The sequence below is a fragment of the Eptesicus fuscus genome, unplaced genomic scaffold, assembly GCF_027574615.1.
Source record: "Eptesicus fuscus isolate TK198812 unplaced genomic scaffold, DD_ASM_mEF_20220401 scaffold_63, whole genome shotgun sequence".
NCBI lineage: Eukaryota > Metazoa > Chordata > Mammalia > Chiroptera > Vespertilionidae > Eptesicus > Eptesicus fuscus.
Genome location: NW_026557629.1, coordinates 145,540 through 170,165, shown reverse-complemented (window position 1 = coordinate 170,165; position 24,626 = coordinate 145,540). Strand labels below are relative to the sequence as shown.

The 24,626-nt window shown below is 43.8% G+C and overlaps 1 protein-coding gene across 1 annotated transcript in view; it reads left to right on the top strand.

The window, feature by feature from the left end:
- Positions 1-6,648: 6,648 nt before the first annotated feature.
- LOC129148498 (cyclin-Y-like protein 1) overlaps positions 6,649-24,626 on the top strand; it is a 28,771-nt gene continuing 10,793 nt past the window's right edge. Inside the window, exons 1-5 of the mRNA XM_054713479.1 lie at positions 6,649-6,907; positions 12,693-12,755; positions 13,496-13,530; positions 19,200-19,297; positions 22,214-22,249. Of these exons, the coding sequence (XP_054569454.1) occupies positions 6,649-6,907; positions 12,693-12,755; positions 13,496-13,530; positions 19,200-19,297; positions 22,214-22,249 (491 nt within the window). The remainder of the gene's footprint in view (positions 6,908-12,692; positions 12,756-13,495; positions 13,531-19,199; positions 19,298-22,213; positions 22,250-24,626) is intronic.

Genomic DNA, 24,626 nt, shown 5'->3' with positions numbered 1-24,626 from the left:
TGTGAGATGGTACCTCATTGTCATGGTTGATTTGATTATTAGTAACTTTGAGCATGTTTTCATATGTCTCTTGGACTTCTGTATGTCCTCATGTGAAAAGTGCCTATGTATGTCCTTTGCCCATTTTTTGGTTGGATTGTTTATATTCCTTTTGTTAAGTTGTATGAGTACCCTGTAAATGTTGGAGATTAAACACTGATCAGAGGTAACATTAGCAAATATGTTCTCTCATGCAGTGGGCTTTCTTTTGTGTTGTTGATGGTTTCTTTTGCTGTGCAGAAGCTTTTATTTTGATGTAATCCCATTTGTTTATTTTCTCCTTAGTTTCCATTGCCCTAGGAGCTATATTGGTAAAGATATTGCTACATCATATGTTTGTTATTTTGCAAGGAAGAGGCAGAAAGAAACATTGAGGCACAGAACCCACATAATGTGCTCAGGAGACAGGAGATTAGGATGAGGGGCAGGAGTGGTTCAGCTAAGAGCAAAAATGGTCACAAAGCCACGTGTAGAAAGTTTTGTATCCATGCTAGGCAGCGTGTGCTTTATCCAGCAACAATGAAGGGTTTAACCAGGGGAGAGAGACAAGCTGATTTGCATTTCAGAAAGGTCTCTGACATGCCTTGCTATACAGGACACAGCAATCCTGGTATTCATTACTCAAATGCCAACCATTTGAATGGGCTCTGGGAAGGCTCAAACTGCACCTGTGAGAAGTGCCACACAACAGCCTGCTCTTATCAGAGAGTGTGGTCCAAGACAGTGAGGCTGGTGCATGCTGCGGTCCCTGGGGGACAGGGCCTCCTCCTCATCTTCAGCTCCATCTTCAGCCAATAACCTCAATGGCAACTAGGGTGGTTACAGAGTGCATCACATAGAAACTGCTCCCCATTCCTGTTCCAACACCAGTGGCTTCATTACACCAGGGTAGACTCCAATCAGCTGACCCAGCCTCTAGGCACTCCCTAGCTCTTCCTTTCTCTCTGGCTCTTCTCACTATGTTGCAGCCATAGGAGCCTCCCTGCTTCTGTCTGGCATGCCACACTCAAGGCCAGGGCCTTTGCACCCGCCCTTCCCCTTGCCTGGATCATTCTGCCCCTCCTTCTCACAGCACTGGTTCCTTGTAATCCTTCAGGGCTCAGCTTCATCACTTCCACAAAGAGGTCCTCCCTCATTCAGGTGAGTCACTCTGTTATTCTTTATCATAAACCTGCAGATTTTCTTCTGGGCTCCTTTGACAAACTATAATCATTTCACCTGTTACTGTGTTTAACCATTTCTTGCCCATCTCCCCTAAAACACTGTAGGCACCATGAAGGCAGGGATATGGACTATCTTATTCACCTTCAAGTCACCTATACTTAGAACATACCCTGGCATACAATAAGCATTTGATAATTATTTGTTGATTAATTGGACAATGCAAAAATAATACCCAGGGTGGAGAACTGCTGAGAATACCTCATTGTAATTATTGCCTCAATGTTCATTACTAGACATACCCAAGACACAGGAAAATGAGAGAGGTAGTGACACAATACCTTACAATGTTACTGTCCTATATAATAAAGAGGTAATATGCAAATTGACCCCCACACCCTCGCACAAGAAGGCCACCCCCATGTGGTCACAAGATGGCCGCCACAAAATGGTCAGCAGGGGAGGGAAGTTGGGGACGACCAGGCCTGCAGAGGAGGGAGGGCAGTTAGGGGCAACCAGGCCAGCAGGGGAGGGCAGCTGGGGCAATTGGACCAGCAGGGGAGGGCAGTTGGGGGCAATCAGGCAGGCAGAGGAGTTGTTAGGCGTCAATCAGGATGGCGGAGGAGTGGTTAGGGGGTGATCAGGCTGGCAGGCAGGTGAGCGGTTGGGAGCCAGCAGTCCCGAATTGTGAGAGGGATGTTGTGGGGAGCGGGATGTAAGATGACACGGTCCTTGCACCTGTAGGGGCTAGCAAGGCTGGCACCCTACCCACACAGATTTCCCAGGCCTGTTTAGATGGCAACTAATCAGTATAACGAGAGAAGCCCCTGCCTACAAAGCTTTCCCAGGGTTTGTTTATATGACTGCTATCAGTAGGATAAGAGCTACTTTCATGGTTTGCCAAGAAATATGTATTCCAGTTAGTGAGATTTATTGTAACAAGAAACCTGTCCTTCAACTTATCCCTCCAGTAGTGATTTTAGAGAAACAAAATAATGTTTTCCTTGTGAGTGATTCCCTGCTTAGTGTCTTATGTTTAAAAAGCACTGTATTACTAATAAAAGTCGCCAGAGATTCTCGAGAGTCCGTGGACCTCCCGAATCACACTGTCCTGTCTTTCTTTTCTCAAATCCCACCTCCCTACCTCAGCCCGGTTCAACCATCAGGCTAGCCCTGACAGGATGTCTAACTGCTGGTTTGGGATTGGTCCTAAACCGGCAGTCGGACATCCTCCAAAGGGTCCCAGATTGGAGAGGGTGAAGTCTGGGCTGAGGGACATCCCACCCCCACCAAACACATACACATAGTGCACAAATTTTGTGCACCGGGCCTCTAGTTTCATTATAATAATCTTTAGAATGAAAGTGTGGTAAGAATTCCTGCCTCCCAAGTTGGCTGTCAGTTTTAAAATAGAAAGGGCTGTAGAAGTAGCACAGGCAGGGACATTTTGAAGCTTAGCATCTTTCCCGACCAGGGGAGGAGGGTCACTACTCAAACTTTCACCTTACTGTCAATCTTCCTCTTGTTCTCTATAATCACATTGTCTAATACAACCCAAATTAGAAAGATATGAGGAAACTTGTTACTACATAGCTTTTCTTCAAAGCTTGATTCATGATTGCTTTATTTTTCCAAAGCCCATAACTTGCTCTACTAACAAGGCAAAAGATGTCCAAATACCTAGCAACCCGTTTCCCACCTTTATTTTAAAAATAAAAGGTACAACTTTTATTTATTTATTTTTATTGGTAGTTTTTTATTTATTTCTTTTTTTTCAATTAAATTTTATTGGGGTGACATTAGTTAACACAAACATATAGGTTTAATGTGTGGATTACTAAGTTGGTGCACATTTTAGTAATGACCGGTTAAGAACTCACTGTCAGCTGGTGCGGGGAAAGGCTTTTCTCCAGGAGCCAAGTGGGAGTTACTGCTTTCGAACATCAGTCTCAGTTCAAGGTTTCCAGACACTCAATGCCAAATCTTCTAGCTAGAAATGTCCTCACAACTTCCTATAGATAAAACCATTTTGGAAATCAGTGAGCTCCTGCATTTTCCATTCTAACTTAGCCATAATGCCCAGACATAGCCAGGCAGACCAAGAGATGACCAAAGAACCCAGACCGCCTCTGCAAAGTCAGAAGCACTGCTTGGAGTTCACACAAACAGGTCCCGTCAGCGTTAATGTGCTGGAAAATTATTTCCTTGTTGGAACCTCAGTCTCCTCATCTATAAGCTGAGGCCATTGAAATGGATTTCCTATATATCTCTTTCAGAACTAATCTCCAGTGTCCTGTATTGAACATCCATCCAAGTGAAAGCACTGTGTCTGAAGGTTCTCCTCGGCCTTCTGTTTTATTAAAGTTGTAGTTTGTATTTTAAGAAAAGAATGTCTCTAGTTCACCTGGGGCCTGTGGACAGCCATGGACGATGGGGGAGAATGTGTTAGGTTGGGGGAGGCCAGGTCCTGGGCCAGTGGTCTAGCTACAGCAAGTAACCAGTGGTGTGGCTTGATTAATCGCTTTGCTGGTCTGAGTGCTATTTTCCTTCACTGTAAAATAAGTCATGGGACACACAAGGATCGATAACCTTAGTTGCCGATTGACAGAGGTTTGTGAGCTGGAGACCAGTTTTAGGTTTCCACTGTACCCTTATACCATTTGTACCCTGTGAGTTTTACACACACACTTGTACCAACTTTTCATTAAGCAAATACATGTTTAAAAATCTGTAACCTAGAGAGTTGACATATTTCCTTCCATAAGCAAAACCTGCTGTTGTGTTCCTAGCCTACAATCTATATGCTTTGGAGGGTTTATAGTGCCCCCTTCATTTATCACCGTCATGATTTTATGAACAAAACTTGAATCTGGCTCTACGGAAAACTAAATAAAATGACAAAGAAAGCATCCCATTCTGATGCAGGTCATTAATAGGCGTGAGGGGGTCCAAAGCTGTTCCCCAGCTTGGAGCTCCCATTCCACAGCTGGCAGCACAGAGCACGGTGACACTGCCATGCAACCGCACCTTCTTGATTGGGAGTGCTCTCGCAGGGGCAGCCAGTATGTGCCTGGTGAAGGAATGCTGCCGCCACAAAGACAGCCAGGCTGCCAGACAGAATTTTCACTGTCATCACATGGAAATTGGTTTAGTTAATATAATAAATTCCATCCCCAATTTCATTAAATAGGAAATTGGAACCTGTGCACTAATGCCTGGTGATTTCCCACATGTGAGCTGCATATTGTGGGAAAATGTAAGATATGTATGTGTCATATGTGTGTGTGTATGTGTGTGTGTGTGTGTGTGTGTGTGTGTGTATTCTCTCAGATGTATGTTGGAGTGAGGGTACGGAGGATAGAGGAGACAAAATTATGAAAGTTGGCGGCAACATCTCAGAAGCAAGATTTGCAAAAGATTCTATCTAGATTATAATTTCCCAAGTCTATCCCAGTAAATTTCCAGAAACATGACAGGAAGATGGCTCCTTCACCGTAGGCTGTTTTATATGAATCCTTTTGAACCCTGACCTCGGAGCATCCTCTGTGTGTATATCTTTGAGATTTGAAAACTGAGTGCCAGAGGCATGCTGGTTGTTCACAATCAGCAATAGCAAAGGGATGTGCAGGATTCCAGGGATAAGTTTTTGTTTTGTTTTTATTGATTTTTAGAGAGAGAGGAGGGGAGAGGGATAGATAGAAACATTGATGAGAGAGGAACATCACTGATCAGCTGCCTCCTACATGCCCCACACTGGGGACTGTGTCCACAACCCAGGCATGTGCCTCAACTGGAATCAAACAGACGAACTCCTCGTTCCTGGGATGATGCTAAACCACTGAGCTACACTGGCAGGACAAAGTTTTGTTTAATCACTTGATGTAAGCAGAAAGAAACCGTCTCAGAGATGTTGGGCACTCCCTGGTGGTCACACAGCCAGCAGGGTCAAGCAGGAACTACAATGCTTTCAATACGTTTGATGGCTCCCAAGAGCTTCCCATTTCTGGCAGGTGAACATGTGACTTTCCAGGTCAGGAAGAGAAGCTGGGCAGCTGGTAAAGGTAGAGTTTTCCCCAAAGAAGCGACCAAGAAGCAGCGTGCAGTGGACGTTTTATCCGGGTCATTCATGGTTTCTGAACTGTGTCATCTGAATCTTTACCCTTTTTAACAAGTATGAGATTCAGAGGATTGTTGCTGTAGACCCTGCTCTCCGAATGCACCAGCAAGGCAATCATTTGCAGCACTGGCAGCTGTACTTAAGGCTCCGTGATTTATCCCATCTTTGACCCACCAAGGACTGTGAGGTGTGCCAGATGCTCTGCAGAGCCCGACACGGGGGTTGCTCTTCCGTGGGAATGACTAAGCAGCTCTGATTATTTCAATGAACCTCTTGAGTGAAATAATCACCTTCTCAAAACAGACACCGGATGGGAAGAAGGGATACTGCCATCCAGGTAAGGACACTGTCTGGGCCCAGGCCAGGTGTGCTGAAGGCATGCTCAGTGAGCAGTGATATCCTTGGCCCTGCCAGGACCCGGGTGGGTTTGACACTGCAGTTCCTGGTGCAGCAGGATAAAGAGGTGGTGCAAATAGCGGTACGCAGGTCGGTACACAGGTCGTGGGCAGTGCCTATCCCAACAGTGAGGATGTCCTAATGCTAACCCGTCCTGACTGTTCTGGGTGGCAGGTCTAACCCAGTTACAGATCTACTGTGTATCTGTGTGCGCCTATGGAGGCACTGTGAAGGTGGGAACAGGTCGAGAGGTGGGTCTGTGGGCAGGAGGGAGAAGCTGGGTCAGGAGGGAGGCCTGAGCCACCACACACACACCCTCCCACCCTCACCCCCCCAGCCCCTACAGCAGGAATCCAGTTTCCTCCAGGGAACAGGCCTGCACACTGGGGGCTGGAAAGGAAAGGTGGCCTCTGTGAGATCAGGGCACACCCCTGCCCAGGTGCCCCATGTGCCCCATGTGCCCAGGTTCTCCAAGTCGGTGCACCCGCAGATGCAGGTCCCATGGTCTCCCCGGGCCCCGTAGCAGGTCCACCACCTGGTGCCTCAAGATAAGTAGTGCAGGACCAGCCTCCCCTCCCCTCCCAGCACACCCGACCTGCACAGACATCACTCCTGTGGACAGACAGCCTCACTCCCGAGGGGCCACCGAGCCATGGCTTCTGACAAACGGGAGAAAGAAACTCACAGGGGCGCCTGAGGTGACATCTTTGTCCCTCCCCCCGCACTGGTGGGGGGAGCTCCCCTGGGGCTCTGCTTACCTGCAGGTCCCCGCAGGGCAGGGGGTCACGGCCACACCCAGGAGCCTTCAGCCCGGAGCAAAGGGCGTACAGGGCCAACAGGGCGTCACCACGTGCACCAGCCTCCTGACCACAGAGCTCAACTCCCGCAGCCACTGGCCAGGAAGGCACGAGCACGTGCCCAGGGCATCAGCTCACATGCCCCGTGCGTCAGAGCACGTGCCCCATGCGTCAGAGTGCACGTCCCGTGCGTCACAGTGCGTGCCCCATGCGTCAGAGTACACGTCCCGTGCGTCAGAGCGCGTGCCCCCAGCGTGGAGAGCGTGTGCCCTGGACGTCCAGAGCGCATGCCCAGCTGCACGCGGCCTCCCCACACCCCCGGCAGCTGGAGAGCCACGGAGGGCGCGTCTACAGGACACTTTCCGGGCACAGACCAGGGAGACCGCAGAGAGAGCTGGTCAGCGGGGGCTCTCGGGGCCGGGCCCGGGCCCTGCCTGGGCCGTTGTGGGGAGGGGGAAATGGCGTGTGTGGTGTGGCGGGCTGGAGCCAATCTGGCGGACAGGTCAGCGGGGAGGGCAGAGAAACCGCAGGCAAGGGCCATGCAGCGTGCGGCAGGTGTTCATGGCTGAGAATTCGCGCCTGGAAAGCGGTATTTGGAGGGCTAAGTAGACCCGCTCTGGGTGCCCAGGGCCTCACACATCTGCCAACCTCAGAGGGAAAGCTGGTCCAACCCACAGGGACAGAGGACCAGGCCGCCCGGGTCTCCGTCCTCAGGACACGGGAGCGGGCTCTTCCCCAGGAGAGGGGACCCCCAGCTCAGCCCTGAGGACACGGGGCGGGGCTCGCCCACCAGGTGGGGCTCACCTGCCCTCCAGCTCAGCACAGCAGCTTCCCCGCTGCCCGCCAGGCTCCCCGAGGCCGCCCAGGCCCCCAGCCATCACTCGCCGGCTTCGTGGGGTGCTGGGACTTCGGGGGGCCCTGAGGGGTGTCACGGGGACCCTGCCCGGTCGGCCTGGTGCTGCGGGGAGACCAGAGCGGGTTGACCGAGTCCACAGTGAGGAAGTGGGTCCTGGCTCAGGGCCTCTGGTCTGTGCGGGTTCGGAATTCAGCGAAGGCGTCAGGCGGGGGCTCCGGGCGGGCGTGGTCGCGGGGCGGGGGCAAGGGCCCCGCTGCCGCCCCCTTGGCTGTGGCTGGGCGCTTCCTGCGGGGCTCTGCGGGGTCCTGTGCAGGACAGGAGGAGTCTGGCAGAGGCGGATGTGCCCCTTTCTCCAGCCCACACGCGGATTCCATAGGTCCCCCTCTCCCGGATGGAGGTGCAGAGATGGAAGGCGGGAGGCGGCTCCTTCCTTCCGTGTCTGTGTCCACAGGCATCCGTGGAGCCTGCCCTGCGGGGAGAAGCCAGCAGACACCCGGGGACAGGAAGTCTGACAGTGAGGCAGGGCCCTGGCTCCCTGAGGTCTGGCGGCAGTGTGGGGGGCCCTGCTGAACAAATGGAAGGGGGTCCGGAGAGTGGGCTGCCTGGTGCCCTGGGACAGGCCTACACCCGCTCTAACGGGCTTTCTTCTTGTCCCTCCGCGGAGGGGAGGGCGGGAGGAGGGGCAGAGTCCACAGAAGGAGCACGTTTTCCTGGGTGACTGGGCCCGGAGGGAAAACCTTAAATGTCTGGTAGAGGAAGTCTGGTTTTTGTTGGGTGTGTCTCTTGTTAAGTGCGGGCACTGTTTTACCACATCATCTTCAGTGTTGTCTCAAGCTTACAAGAGTCATCAAACTGCTGTCTAATGGCATTCCTAGGACTTTAGACAACAATATTATTAACTAGAGGCCCAGTGCATGAAATTTGTGCATGGAGGGGGGGGGTGTCCCTCAGCCCAGCCTGCACCCTCTCTAATCTGGTACCGCTGGAGGGATGTCTGACGGCCCATTTAGGCCCGATCCCAGTGGGATCTGCCTAAACTGCTCGCCTGCCTGCCTTCCTGATTGCCCCTAACTGCTTATGCCTGCCAGCCTGATCACCCCTTAACCACTCCGCTGCCAGCCTGACTGATGCCTAACTGCTCCCCTGCCAGCCTGTTTGCCCCCCACTTTCCTCCTCTGCCAGCCTGGTCACCCCTCACTGCCCTGCCCTGCAGGGTTGATCGCCTCCAACTGCCCTCCCTTGCAGGCCTGGTCCCTCTCAACTGCCCTCACCTGCTGGCCTGGTGCCTCCCAACTGCCCTCCCCTGCTGGCCATCTTGTAGTGGCCATCTTGTTGTGGCTATCTTGTGTCCACATGGGGTAATGGTGTGTGTTGGAGTGATGGTCAATCTGCATATTAATTTTTTATTATATAGGATAGCAACTAGTTATATCCAGGTCCTACGGATTTAACTGGATGCTATTTAAAAAAAAAAAGCACTGAAGTTCATCAGATCATTTCCCATTCCACTGTGGTCTCCACATTTTAAAATATTACTCATTCTTGTCACCAAAACATACTTATGTCTCTTATACTGTTGAATGTTAATAATCTCTGCTTCCCTGATTTTTTGAGGTGACCTTTCTCTCCTGCTATCCTTTTAATAAAGGAGAACATTCCCTCTGGTCCTTTCTGTGTGTGTGTGGGGGGGGGGGGGAATCTATTTGATTGAAGGGTTTGTAAACGTTTGTACATTTTGTAATTATTGTATACGTCTTTTTCTTCTTGATTTTTTTTCTATTCTTCTCCAAAACGTGTACAGTAATTGAAAAATGTATTCACTTCTTCACCCAGTTGCCACCGCTATGGGCATTTGTAGGTTTCCTGCCCTCCTGACAGCATTTGACTGTGCTGAGGAAATTCTGTAAGGAACCCGAGACTGGGCCACACGTGTGCGCTGGGAAAGGGGTGGAGGGCTGCAGGGCAGGGAGGGCCCCATTCTGACCCGCTGCCTTCTCTGCCCTGCGGGCACGCGGAGGGAACTCTGCCGTGATTGGTCCCTCGTAACCAGGTGACCACAGAATGTGCTCTGGTTGGCTGGGGCCGGCCAGGAGCCCTGCCTTCAGTTGAGAAGCGCTGTGGCAGGCGGTGGAGCTTCGGCTGTGCTCTCTTCTTGCAGTGGTTGTGATTCTCAGCAGTTGCCTGATCAGCACGCCTTTGAACTGAGTGAGACTGCCGGCTGTCCTCACCGACCAGTCACCTCAGTGGACGCGGCAGCGGCTGACAGCTGGGTGGGGGGGCGGGGGGCAGCAGGGGCGGGGTTGGCCATTTTGGGGGGAGAGGGTGGGTTGGGGGGACTGTTGAGCGAAGGCAGTGACAGCAGCGAGGAGTAGAGGTTCCTCATGGGGAACAAACTCACCTGCCGCTGCCTGAAGCCCAATGCCAGCCCCAAAGTGGGCCGGAGCTTGGAGTGGGTGAATCCATACCCTGAGTCTTATGTCTGTGAGGTGACTCGAGCTGCCCGGGAACATAAGGACCTGGGTTTGGTGTTCTGCAAATGCCACCCTGTGCTGCGCCTCAGTGACCTGCAAATGCCCAAAGGTAAGGAGGTGGCAGGTGCTCAGTGCTGTCAGTTCCACCTCTGGCCCCTGCTGACCCCAGGATGCTCTAGATGAGCACCACCTCAGACGCCGTCTTGCCTTCTTTCTGGTATCCCGAACCTTTATTTCTCCCTGTCGTGTCTGGCCACTTCCTTTCCCTGTGCACTACCCAGATGTCCAGTTCTTTCTTCTATACCCAGCTCAGCCTGAGACCCGCCTGTTGTCCCTTCCTGTTCATGGCTCTGTTTAATGTCTCCTGGGACTCCAGGAAGAATTCTGGGTATATGTTCTCCTTTTTTCAATGAAAACTTGAACATCCCAACTGCAGAGTTTCCATCCCATCTCCCTATCCTTATCGAGCATTATGGTACGTAGTGTAGGAATGAGGTAGGGCCCAGTAATACCCTTGCTCCCACCTGTTAAGATAGTTGATACTCTGGACAGTTCAGCTGCAAAGATTTTAGGGTTTGTTATGTAAACTCAAAATCAATAACTGACATAGAACCTATATGTGTTCTTGCGTAGGCTGTTTTCAGTTGCCTGGATAGAAGCTGTTTACTCCTTCCAACTATAATTTGAACACAGAAGGAAATGGTGGGAGAGGGAACTCAAAATTTCTCAAATGATTTTGAGAAACATTACTGCCAGACCTACAGAGAATAGTTGTTTGTTTGAGTTTTACATATAGGAGGACCCAGGGAGTTCTGATTCATATGTCCATGTTGACACAAATTTCCCTCTGTCTTACTTCAGTGACCTAACAGACTTCCCGTCATATCGCTTGTTCTCAAGGAGGGATGGGTTGTTCACAAGAATGTTGGTCAAAAGTTTCCAAAGAAAACACATACATGTAGACTTTAATTTGTAACAAAGTCTTGGCAGTTAAGATGTAAAATTGTGTCCAAGAATGTTTGTCTTCATCGTCTCTCCTACTGCCAGTAGATTCCTGTTTAACTGTAAGAATGTTGAGATAAAAGTTCTAAAGACCAGATGCCTGAAGAGGAGCTTGGGGAGTGGAGAAGTGGGAGGAGAGAGGGAGAAGAGAGAAGATAGGGTACTTGGTTTAAAATAATTCTGGGTAACAATGTAGCTAATGAAGAGTGTGATTTGTGAAGTAGAAAGCATACATTTACAAAGATGTTAAAGCCTCTTTGGCCCATTTTTTTCCATTTAAATGGCAGCGATTATTTAATTATTTCATAGAGAAAAAACATCATAGCTCGTATTCTATTTAAACTCTAGATGAGCTTTTAATTTCTTTAAAAATTAGAATAATTAAGCCCAGGGATTCACCTGGATGATGGATATGTCTTTATAACTGAAAAGTACTCCCTGTTCAGAATATTAAAACAGTGTGAAAAAGTGAATAAATTATGTGAATTAATTAATTGTACCTTTAAACACAAAACAAATGAGAACCTGTGAAATTTCTGTTCACTCTGTTTGGTGCTGTAAAGTATGCCTCTGTCTGAGTGATTTTATAAACCAGTTAGTAGATGGGTAGTATTGGATGAGAGACCAAAATAGGACCTTTATATGGTTCTTTCAAGATTGACAACTCACTCCCATGTATAGCCCGTTTGGTCCTTCTAACTGCAAACAAGTCCTGTGTATATTCTCCTATTGCTGATGAAAAAACCGAGACTTAGAGATGTGAACCAACTGTGAAACCAGCTGCTGAACAGGAGAGGCTGACATGCAGATGATAGATGTGCCCAATTCGATTTGGTGATGCATACAAAGCTCTTTAGAATGCAGCCTATATATTATAAACTCTCCACAAAGTGAGTCTATTTAACTTGCTCCAGTCTTGATTATTTCCATTTGAAATTATTGTATACAACTCAGAAGCAACAACTACCATTCCATCTATGTCTAAAACAACAACAACAAACTGATGAACAAAATTGATCCAGAGATACAGAAATATGAAACAGCTGATGAATCTCAGAGGGAAGGCTGGAGTGGGTGGGTGGCTGGGAATAGATCAAGCAAAAAACTTGTGTGCATATATGCATAACCCATGGACACAGACAATAGGGTGGTGCAGGCCTGGGGGTGGGCTAGAAGGGGACAATTGTGGAAAATAGGGGACATCTGTAATACTTTGAACAATAAAGATTGAAAAAAATCACTTTGATGAAAGTATAAAAAGTCACTGTCATGAAAGGTTCCCTGTAGATTAAAGCAATGAGCTTTTATGCTATTCTTTTAAGTGTGCCACGATGAATAGCCCCAAGTAAGCCTCAGCTAACTAAATAAGTTCATTTTGTGAATGGAGTGAGAATTAGCCTAATAGTAAAGAACATTTGCCAAATACAGCTCATGTGATTTGGGCATATTTGATATATGAGCAGGTAGTTGACAATAATTGGCCACAGTTTAACTTGTTTCTTGACACTTTCTGAAATGTGTTGGTAATATTAGCACGAAAGAGAGTGACCATTTCTAATTGATAAGTAGACGTGGGGAAACACATACATAATTCATAGATTATTTAGGTCCAAGTTAAAAAATAAAGCCTAAGACATAGCCTGGTTTTACTACACATGTATAGCAAATTTCTGCAATTTTGAATTTTCCTAGTAGAATTTTTATATTGTTGCCTTTACTAAAATTAAAATTGGCTTATTACTATTACTTAAAAAGACTTCCCAACAGTAAGTGATATAAATTGATGTATAGCTATTTTTTAAATTATGAATTTTTCTACTCAACAAAATTGTATGCCTTTTTCTGGGCTTCAGGTTTAATCCCTTCTAACCATCCAAGGGCTGGCACAATTTTCCTGAAGAAATGTCAAATGATTGGTAAGTCAAGATAGAATTTAGGTCACAGGTTTTTGTTTGAACAAATAAAAACATCTCAGTTGTTTATATATGAGGATTGAATTTGTGATCTTACATAGTGCTCAAGCAAAGGATGCTATCTCACATTAGAATTTGAAGCTATTCAAACTCTCTCGCTCTATGTAATGCTACCAGGGTACATCAGAGGAACAGAGCCCTCTTGGGTTCCCCAGAAGCTTAGCAGGAGCATGTGCAACAATGTCCATTTCCTGTGTCCTGTTTGTTTTAGGATAAGAACTCAGAACTGTAGGATTTTAACGCTTCTGCTTGCCTGCTTATTTTCCTTAACGTTATGTTCAGTCAAGTTTACTTGCTTTAAAAGGCACACGGATCGAGTCTTTCAGTTGATTGTGACAGCAGAAGTATAGGCAGGGAAGGGTCCATTTTATTTGAATCCATGCAGGTCAATAAAAAGTGGGGGGTTTAACATGCATTTTCATGGCATGTGTACATGACTGTCTGGAGCTGATCATTTTGGTTAGGATTGCTGTATGTCTCAGTTTCTTCCAGAGCCATGGGCTGCTCACCGGTAGAGAGAGGGTGAGACAGTAAAGAAAATGCTATCCTGTGCCCGTCTCTGCAGTCCTAAGGAGTGTGTGCCTCCAGTTTTGTATATTAGTAATCTTTCAGGTAATCAGTAACTTCTGTTTTTTCTACGGCATTTGTATCATTATTGATCAGTTAATTCTTTTTATTCTTAGTGGGAGGAAAGAGAAAGAACAACTATTTCTACCATGTAAGTAAATAGTTGAAAAGTTATGTAAGAAATAGTAATTTGAATTAAAAATTGCCTGCCATAATTGTTAGAAATCTATTATGAACCAGGTATCATTAGCAGGAACCTTTTTTGGAAGATTTTCTTAATCACTTATGTTATCTTAATTAACGAGTTTACATATTCAGGAAAGTTTTTGGCTTAGTAATGGTCATTTTTTAAAGGGGTTCTGACCTTTAAGTTAAATGTCAGTAACATGGTTGTGGTATAAAAATCTGCCTTAATTTTTTGCCTTAACTTTTAATTTTGTTTTTTAACAAAATTAACAACAAGATAATAGCTAAGGCAATTTTTGTGTTATCTATTGACTAATTGTAGCAGCTGAAAGCTTAGCTTCCTCTCTGCAGGGTGGTCTTATTTCCTTTCTTCTGTTCTCCCAACATGTATCATGGTTTTTAGTAAATTAGAATCAGTGTTTCTGTTATCATGACTATGCAAATATTTGTTACTGTTGAGCCATCTAGTTATCTGGCGGTGCCTTTTGCTTGTATACCCTTCATTCTTTTGATCAAAAAATGTATATGCACTCTGCATGATTATGTTGGTGTTTATTAGCTTACTAGAGGCCCTGTGCACGAGATTCATGCACTGGTGGGGGGTGTGGCCTGTGGGCATAGGCCCACTGCTGGAGCAGCCAAGCTGCACTCCCATTGTGGGCATGCACTGACCACCAGGGGGCAGCTCCTGCATTGAGCATCTGCCCCCTTGTGGTCAGTGCACATCATAGCAACCGGCCATTCCACCATTCGGTCATTTTGCATATTAGTCTTTTATTAGGTAGGATAGTTCATTTTCAAAATTTGAAAGACTCTACAGAAGTGAATAAATTTTGTCAGTACCTGTTTTCCAACTGATGACCATTCTGGTCCAGGCACTGCTGGCAAAACAAAGCAATAGAATTGCAAATGTCAAGAATTAATTATTTTAGTCGATAATTGTGTGCCCTCAATTTGTCACCTATTGCCAGTTTTATATCTCCCCATTAAAAAATGTCTAGTCAGAGTTTAAAGTAAGTTTTCTTTGTTCAAAGTATACGCTGGCTTTACCTATTAATTTGAATCAGTTAAACCTGAAAAGGAGTAAAAATTGAGTTATCACCGCAGGTTCAGACATTTGGTGTATGTGCTTGGCTGAGGAGCCGATGGGGCAAAGCTACCATCTGTGGGATTATGACTGAACGCCTCTAAGTCAGAATCCCGCCCAGGCGGAACGATATGGCAGCACCGGGGAGCCTCGGTTGGCCTCAGATAGCGGGTTCCCCCCAGTCCCTGCCAGTGGGCCATCGCGCCCAACCACCTCGCTGAGGTGGCGTGGCATGCTCCGCCATGCTTTGGGACTGGGTCCGGTGCGGAGAGCCCTTTGTCCTGGGAAACGGGGTGGGGCCGGAAAGGGGGCCACCCCCACGCCCTTCACGCATTGCACATTCGTGGGGAACCTGGTGCTAAACCATTCATAGACTACCTGCTTCTGGGTTGGGGTTTCGTACTTTGCAGAGCAGCTCCCTAGCTACAATCTATTGAAAGTCAGCCTTCTACACAAGGGTTTGTAAAGAAAGAAAGAAAAAAGAAAATTGAGTTATCAGCTGTTAAAATGTGTATTCATTTTTGGGACCCCCTATATTACTGAAATTTGAGCACTGCTACACTTCTCCAGGACAATCCAAACCCCTCTTTCTCATCAACATGTCTCACTTAGCCAAATGCAGCAAGTAGGCTGGTCTTTCTCATTTCAGAAATAACTGCTTTATATCTAACAACCTAGGAACTTGGCAGAGAAAGATGACTATTAGACAAATCACTACATTTATGCTACATTAACATAATACCTAGTAAGATTTCATTTTTATGTGTGTGGAATTAATTTTTTTAGTGTAATCACTTCTTTTCTTTTTTTCTGAACATGCTGTGACATTTGTCACATGCCTGTCAAAAATATTTTCCATGTACTAAACACATTTGTTCCATTTCTTATTGGAAGCCATCTTCCTAGCCTTTTGTTATCCTCCTCTGCTATACCCTTGTTCTCCAAAGGCCTGTTCTGTGCCTGCTTTTAAGCATATTCCTTTAAAGTCATCTGGGATCTCACACACTCTTGTGTTGGATCCCTGGTTTCTTAGGTCAGCAATTTTCAACCTTTTTCATCTCATGGCATGCATAAACTAATGACTAAAATTCTGTGACACACCAAAAAATATATTTTTTACCGATCTAAAAAAAAGTATAATTGTCATTCATTCACTTTTGACATCTATTGTGGTATTGGCTGTTGTCATTTTATTATTTGACAATGTAAGGGAAAAGGTCAGTGCCCCTGCCCAAATACTCAGGTATTGCATTTTTTTTTCTTTTTCTTTTTTTAAAAAAACTTTATTAGGTATTGCATTTTGTAAATATTCTTGCCACACACCAGTGTGCTGGGTGGTACACTGGTTGAAAATCTTTGTCCCGTGTTTATGTTTTCCTCTGTATTGTTATTCTCCTTTTTTTCACCCAAGAACTTTTTCCTGGGAAAGGATACATGGGCAGAAATTGTTTAGAGATCTAGCCTTTCTGAAATGCCTCCTACTTATTAATAAAGCAGATAATTATAGGTTGAAATAAATTTTTGCAGTTCTAAATACATTTCTACTATTTTCTCATTATATTGTTACTCTTAAATATATTGGTAATGTATGATACATTATATATTTGCAACTTTAGTAATTTTCCCCACCCTTTCTTCTCTGGAAATGTTTAGAAGCTTACCTATTCCTGGGATTCTGAAGTTTCATGTTATGTTTTGGTATGAACCTTTTCATTTTATTGTGGCCATCAAGACTTCAGGTCTTATCTACTTTCAGGGAATATTTTTGTTTCTTTTATACATTCTTTATTCCTTCTTTTTTCCTAATATTCCTATTACTCAGAAGTTGGAACTCTTAGACTAGTATTCCTGGAAAAATCTCTAAATATTTCCCCCTCTTATTTCCCATTTTGTCTTTTTCTGCTTCCTGGGGATTTCCTTGAGTTTGTTCGCCAAGACGTTTGGTTTTTTTGCTTGTTTTTTTGTTTTTTAGTTTTAATTGATTTCAGAAAGAGATAGAAACGTCAATGATAAGAGATAATCATTGATCGGCTGCTTCCTGCACCACCTCTACTGGGGATCGAGCCTGCAACCTGGGCATGTGCCCTTAACCAGAATTGAGCCCGGGACCCTTCAGTCTGCAGGCCGGTGCTCTATCCACTGAGACAAACTGGCTAGGGCCACCAACATTTTATAATTCTGTTTTTTTTAATAAATATTTATTGTTCAGATTATTACATGTGTTCCTCTTTTTTTTCCCCCATAGCTCCTCTCCACCTGATTCCCCACCCCACCCCATGCCCTTACCCGCCGCCACTGTCTTCATCCATCGGTGTAAGATTTTTGTCCAATCTCTTCCCTCACCCCTCACACCCCCTTTCCCCTGAGAATTGTCAGTCCAAACCCTTTCTATGTCCCTGATTCTATTATATTCATTTTGCCACTAACAAAATGTGCCATTTTGCCACTAACAAAATGAAGTATATTAAAATTGTTGGTATTCTATGATATTAAAGAATACTACTATTACTTTCAACTATTTACAGTGACTAGAATTGGGTTTTGGTTTTACTCTAAGTGGATTTTCCCAACATAGTTTTGGCTATTTCCGTATTTGATTATTGCTGTATTGTTGGGCTCTTAACAAATCAATGAATACTTCTAAAAGACATGAGTATTTCTAGTGTTTTAAAGATAATTTATTCTCTAGCGGGTCTCAAAAAGTTATTGTCATAAATCTGACACTACTGCAGGTAAATTCTAATTGTATCTGTAGTAGGATTTACCTTCCAGTTGCAATTGATTTTAGATAATTGGTCAAACACTTGTTGAACTCCTAATTTGCCCCAGATTCTGTGCTCAGCAGTTGGAGGTAGAAGAGGAGGGAAAGTCCTGCCTTCCCTAGAGAAGCTCACTTTTTATGAGGGGGATGCCCTGGAAGCAGTTGATAACATGTGACAAGTAGTAACTCAGGTGTGTAAAAGTAGAGAAATGGAGAAGTTCTGTAGTGTGGCTGCTGGCAGAGGTACCCTGGAAGTAGATGGGAAGTGGGGTTAACCTTGCTGAGAAAAGGTGGAAGAAAAAGGCCTTGTAGTCAGAGAGAGCAGCTGAGTGAGGCAGGGTCCTGATAAGTATCATGTAGCTTAGGGAATCTATAGATATAAAAGCCTAAGCGGCCGAATGACCCAACATTCGGTCGCTATGATGCATACTGACCACCAGAGGGCAGACACTCAATGAAGGAGCTGCCCCCTCGTGGTCATTGCACTCCCACAGTGAACCTCCCATAGTCCCTCCCCCTGGCTGGCTGGCCCTGATCAGCCCGGATCAGGACTGGGCAAGACAGCCCCAATCGGCCCCGATCAGTGACCAGGCCAAGGGACTCCCACCTGTGCATGAATTTGTGCACCAGGCCTCTAGTAGAATTTGTAATATCATATAAAGTTCCATATTATCTGAGGTTCTCTTTTGAGTAATGTAATAATAGTCTTATTTCAACATGAAGAGGGAGTCAAATTCTCAGAGTTGTTTGATCTGTTTTTGGATGTGAGAGAATCTTAAAACAATACTTTTTAATTCTCAAGGTAAGGAAACTGAGGCCCAGAAGACCTCTTGTCCCTTAACTTATGAGCTACAGGCCAGCCCTGCACACACACCTCTGCCTCAGACACATGTGTTTTGTCACACTGCCTCCTGAACCAACATTTATTATTGGCTTTCGTGGACGTCAATAAGATGCTCTTGCTTCAATATTATAAACTAGAAGCCCGTTGCACGAAGTTTCGTGCAATAGACTTTTCCTTCACCTGGCTGCCGCACCAGTTTTCCGCCAGCAGCAGTTTTCCTCTGGCCACCCGCCGATCAGAGCGCCTCCAGCCAGCACGATCGGCCACCCCGAGAGGAACTCCAATCGGGAGGCGCTCCCATCAGCGGGTGGCAGAGGAAAACTGCTGCTGGCGGAAAACTGGTGCCGGCAGCCATGCAATCGGCCACCCCGAGTTCCGCCACCAGCATCTTCCGCTGGCCCCATGGGTCCTTCTGCAGCGCCGGCCATTTAGGCAGGCGGGAGGAGCGGGGGGTCGGAGCCAATCGGCCACCCTGAGTCCCGCCCCCCACGCCTCCAGCCAGCCCAATCGTGGGAGTAGCGGAGTGATGCAATTTGCATATTACCTTTTTATTATGTAGGATGGCAGTATGTCTTAATGTAGAAAATAACTAGCAGAAATAGAAATCTCAGCAGTTTTTATTTTTTAAGGAAAAAACACTGAAATCTTATTTTAAATGTTTTACATTATTATAAAGGGAATTTATCATATGTGTATGCCAAGTTGGATTATAGGTAGTCTGTCAAGGGCAGCATTTTATGATCCCCTCCTCAATTCTCATTGTTGGAAGTTAGAGCATGTAATGGGTTTACCATAGAGTTGCACATGGTATTGCACTAAAGTAGTTCATAGAGTATGAGAACAATTGTAATGCTTAATTGTTTGACATTTTAGCCAAGGAAAAACATACTTTTATAGGTTTAACTTACTGTCATATTTTCTTCTATTCCCCTTCCCCTTCAGGTATCTCCTGGTCACCTTAGGGAAAAGTACAGCTCATGTGCTACTGTATATGTTGACTACTCGATTTCTCAGCCTGATCTGAGAATCGCTGTGCAGTGGTGAGTACAAATAGGGGACAGACCCCTTATCCTGCCCATAGGTACTTTCATTTGATTGTCCTTTTCAGTGCTCAGGTTAAAAAACTGGTGTCAATTATATATTGATTTCCACTTCCATTTTAATCTCAGAGTGGATGGAAGAAGGGAAACCCACTTAACAATTAAAAAATCCCCCCAAAAGTATTTATCTTTACTTGAGGCATTACTGCTTCTGAGACTCATTGTTGAACACAATGAGAGGAGAAGCGCGTTTTACTGAATGTTTCTGGAATAAAGTATTTCTTCATGAGAAATGGGCCTGGAACCATGTGTACTGACTGCCCTGGAAGCTGCTCTAGGAAGGAGGGGCAGCTTGTCCCCTACTGGCACCAGAGTGCATCTGCATTTACAGCTCATTGGATTGTGTCAGATTTCCCCCATCGTGCTTTCTTTATTCCTGCACCATTTCTGTATCGAAATGCACTCTCCTTCCAGGAAAAATGCATCAAACCAGTCTTAAGGAACAACTTTTCAAGATAATTTCTTTGTGTCTTAAACTTGTTCAGCTGAGGTTTTAATTTCATAGATGTATTAAATGTAGTTATATATATATATGTATAGATATATAAATGCATATTCAAGACACTATATCGATCCATATATAACAAAATCAAAGCAGAAAATCATGAGAGAGGTAAAGTTTTGAAAACCTAGTCACAGCCAGGTTTACGTTTAAGCAAACATAACAGTGTCATGATTATGAAAACTATTCATTAAATTCTGTAAGTTCATAGTCCACAATTGGAGACTTTAAAAAAACACCCTAATCTGAAACCTTCAAGCTTATTTAAGAGAAAAATAAAACCAAACTTGGATGTAGAGCTTCCTGAATTCCATTGGGGTGGTCCAAGGATCATTATCAGTGTCTCCCTGGGATGTGAGGGTTGACTTTCCAGAACACAGTTTGGGAAATGCTACCTGAAAATAATAAAATCCTCATTTCTAATTTTATTTTTCAGTCCTAAAACATAATTTATTTATAAACTTAATTTTGTCTATATTGTACCACCTTTTTTGCTAATTAAATTCTCAGTAACTTCTACGTTAATTAAAAACAGCCAGTTTATAATCATAATGGAAGTTTCTTCTCTCATAACAACAGTTGAGATCAAATTGATTTTCTGCAAAAATTGAGCCCATCTCTCTCTAAAGTCCTGAGTTTTGACACCTGTCTCACAATCACTGAGTCGTTTTCTTCAGTCTGACCACTAAATCTGGGAGTAGAAAACCAGTCCACTCTAGCTGTGTTCCATAGCTTCTTTTGAGTTAGATGATTCTGATGTTACAGTATATAATTCAAGAGTCGTTTTGAATATACACTTTTTTCCTCCAAAATTGTCTAGTTTTTGGAAGTACAGTAAGTTTTCATTTGCTCTTATCGAGTTTTGAAAATGATCATTCAGTACATTTACTATTGATAAAATAAAAGTTTAGTGAGAATTTTAATAGAGCTCATTGGCTTTTAGGAATGGTTTTGAAAAAATGTTTATTGTGGGGTAGTAGTGCATTGTTCTCAATGGGATGGGTGAGCCTTATTATAATCACTTATGCAACTTTTATCTAAATGCGTCTCTATACACATGCATTCCATTACTTCTTTCCCAACACACTCTCCCACTCTCACAAGCCTTCTGATAAGCTGAGGAAGGATAGAAGGAATCTTTATATAGAGAAAAGCATCTGGGATTATTTTTATTTTAATCCTAATTCATGTGTTCCCAAACTTTGCTGCACTTTGCCATCACCTGAGAAGCTTTGAGAACAACCCCAGGTCATACCCAATGCCAGATGAATCAGATCAACTCAAGGTGGTAGAAGGCAGTTTGTAAAACTCCTGTGATGATCCCAATGCACAGCCAAGCTTGGGAACCACATTGCCTGGTTAGAGGGTGGGAGAAGGAGAACTGCTTCTCACTCTTGGTGGGACCTTGAGGAAGTCAGTTTTAAGCCTTGATTATCTTCTCTGTAAAATGGGTTGTTGAATTAAATATCATCACAAGTTCATTAGTTTCTTTCACCTTATATGCTTCAAATTCTATGATTTTAAAATCATTTTGAAGATGAAACTGTTTGAAGCACTATAAAAGTGCCCATCTTTGATGCTAACAATGCTACAGGCCTTTCTACAACTGCTAATATTCTATAACCTAGTTATAAAATTCAGATTTGCTTTTCCTCAATTATTTGGAGCTTCATTTTTGACATTTGGGGCAAAGAGAAAAAGCATATAACTTAATCTACAGCACCCCTTTGTTTCATGTTACACAGCATCTGGGAATAACATAGGGATAATGTAACTTACACAGTATCTGAGCACTTACATCTGCTCATTAAAATTGTATTTAAACTAATTTGGAAATAAATGTTTTTAATACTACACTGTGTATAATTTTACTCCATTGTATTCTTATATTTGCCATTAAATTTTCTTAACAATTATGTAAAAGTGACCTTAAATGATTCAGTTTGGTATAGAGCATTTTATTTAACTTTAGGGGAATGAAGGAAAATAGGTGGGCAGGTGGAAAAACTATATGGCTTAAATTTAAGCATGTGTACAAGTAGGTATTACTTGTACAGGATGAAAGGATATATGAGTAGAAAGGCAAATGATAGGGCAAGAGTGTAATAACTTATATGTTGTAATAATCACCCAAAACATGTCTTCTAACAGCATATTCCTTCGCATTTTGGTTTTCCTAATTTTACTAACCGACAAAGAACTGCAACAAGGCAAAAAGTGCTTAGGAGATACTGTTTTGAATGAGGTCTCATGGCTACTAGGCATATGGGATGGTCTTCCCCCACCACAACCCTTTTAAAACTTGTCTTTAGACCTGACATAAAGTCATTTGTTACTTTTCCTTTTCTCCACAGCCTGGCACTAGCAATATATTACCACATAAAGAACAGGTGAGTTTTAAAATCAGTCCTGTTATTCTAGCTAATAAACTTACAAGATATAACGTTAGTGTTAGGTTTTAACTATAGATATTATTGGAGTAGGCTATAGTGCTTTTATTACATTTTTGAAGCGAACCTTTTTTTTTTTTTTTTTTTGGTCTTAGGACTCCTAATGTTTAAGTTATTGAGGATTCTAAAGAACATTTGTTGATGTGGGCTATATTAATATTTACTGGATTAGAAATTAAAATTGAGAATTTAAAAATAAGTCCCTTGTATGCTAAAACATAGTTTTTAAAGCACTGTTGACATTTTGAGCAGGGTACTTCTTTGTTGTGGGGGATTGCCTTGTGCTTTACAGGATGTTCAGCAACATTCCTGGCCTCTCCTCACTAGATGCCAGTAGCACCCTCTCCCCAGGCCTCATTGTGACAACAAAAATGTCTCTGCCATGGCTGAATGTTTCCTGGAAGACAGAAACACCCCTGATAGCGAGCTATAGCATTAACATAATTCTTTGTAAAAGAGAATCGCTTTCTACAATAAATTGGTCGAATGGAAATTGTGTCACTTATTTACATTTGGCAAATCTCTTTATGTCTGCTTCAACAGAAGACAGCTGATTCTCATGGACACCCTGTCTTCAATCCTTTGTGATTACCTCAGTCATCTCAATAATTTGTTTTGAATAAACAATATGAAGACATAGCCTCATGTATCTTTATGGCTAGAAAAGTTTGTATTTTTTAAGCCTTCAGAATAATTTTGGATATTCTTTGATACTGTACCAGAAGTCCACAGAAGCTGTCTCCTTAAATTAGTTACAATGGTTTTAAATCCTGTCCTTGAACTTGTACTAAGGTCTCTGTTAAATTAGTACCCATGCATACATATTCTATGCTAAATGAATCTCTTACATTGTAAGTAATTTCATAATAACATTATGCATTGGTCATTTGGAAAGTATCAGTTCACATTTCTTTATACAGTATCAAAACTCACTTTTGTTAGTTAGCATCATATAACCACCAGTCTTCCCAGAAAAACCTTTAGGTATTGAAAAGCTGTTAGGTCACAAAAAGGGTACAAGTTTTCCCCAATCTTGATTTTTAGCTTGATAGCTGGAACTGTGCAATTGGCAATAAATGTATAAGTTATTTTTCTGGAAGTGACAGGCTCACTTTTCAGTCTTGAGAGAATGACACTTGTATTATCAAATAAAAATATTATTCTCTGAAAACAGTAGGGCATTCAGCTCACAACTAATTCCAAGTGCTTTTCCTTAACACAAGCACATTTCAGTATGCAGGAGTGCTTAATGCATACTTCCCCTTATTGTAGAGTATAAAAAGAAGATTCAATTTTTAATAACAGTATTCATTGTCATTGCTTTATCAAAGATGTGCTTAAGTAAAGCAGATTTCTTGTCAACAAGTGGCAGTGAAGTGTAGAATGACTACTAGTACAGGGTGGGACCTCTGCCTTGATTCTTGCTCAGAAACCAGTTTTACTGACTTTTGCTTTTATGCAGTCATTGCAAATGTCAGTGTAAATGCAGACTATGCCTTAATATTTCTATACAAACAGTTTTGGCCTCATGGGTCTCCTGAAAATGGTCTAGTGCCGTGGTCAGCAAACTGCGGCTCACAAGCCACATGCGGCTCTTTGGCCCCTTGAGTGTGGCTCTTCCACAAAATACCACGGCCTGGGCAAGTCTATTTTGAAGAAGTGGTTCTAACGCCGAGCCACACTCAAGGGGCCAAAAAGCCGCATGTGGCTCTCGAGCCATGGTTTGCCATTAAATTTTGGCATTAAATGTTGGAGCATTGTCCTGTACACCAAAAGGTGGTAGGTTTGATTCCAAGTTAGGGCAGCACATACCTAGGCTGTAGGTTCAATTCTGTAAGGCTACATAGCTAGGTTTCTGGTTCCATCCACAGTTCAGCATGTATAGGAGGCAGCCAATCCATTTTTTTCTCAAATAAATAGAATGGTTACTTTTAAAATACAAAGGCAAATTTTAAATTCAGACTATTGTAAAGAATCAAGAAGAAATATATAATAAGAATATAGTATAGGAAACTAGTTAGAGAAAAAAAAAACACAGTGAAAAAAACAGGGATCTCATTTTCACATGAAGGATTGCCCATCACTACTGCTTTATAAATTATTCCTGGGTCTTTCAATGAAAAGTTAGAGGAGTGGCAATTGATCTGGTTGACTAGCATTGCCTATTAGGGAGGGTCAATGCTTATAAAGGCAGCTCTGGCAGGTCATTATAGAAAAGGTTTCACAGAATTCGATGTGTTGAGTAAAAAGAGGTCATAAAATTCCTACAGGATATAAGAGAAGAATTTGTAGAAGGACTTTCTTTGTTGAAGGTTAA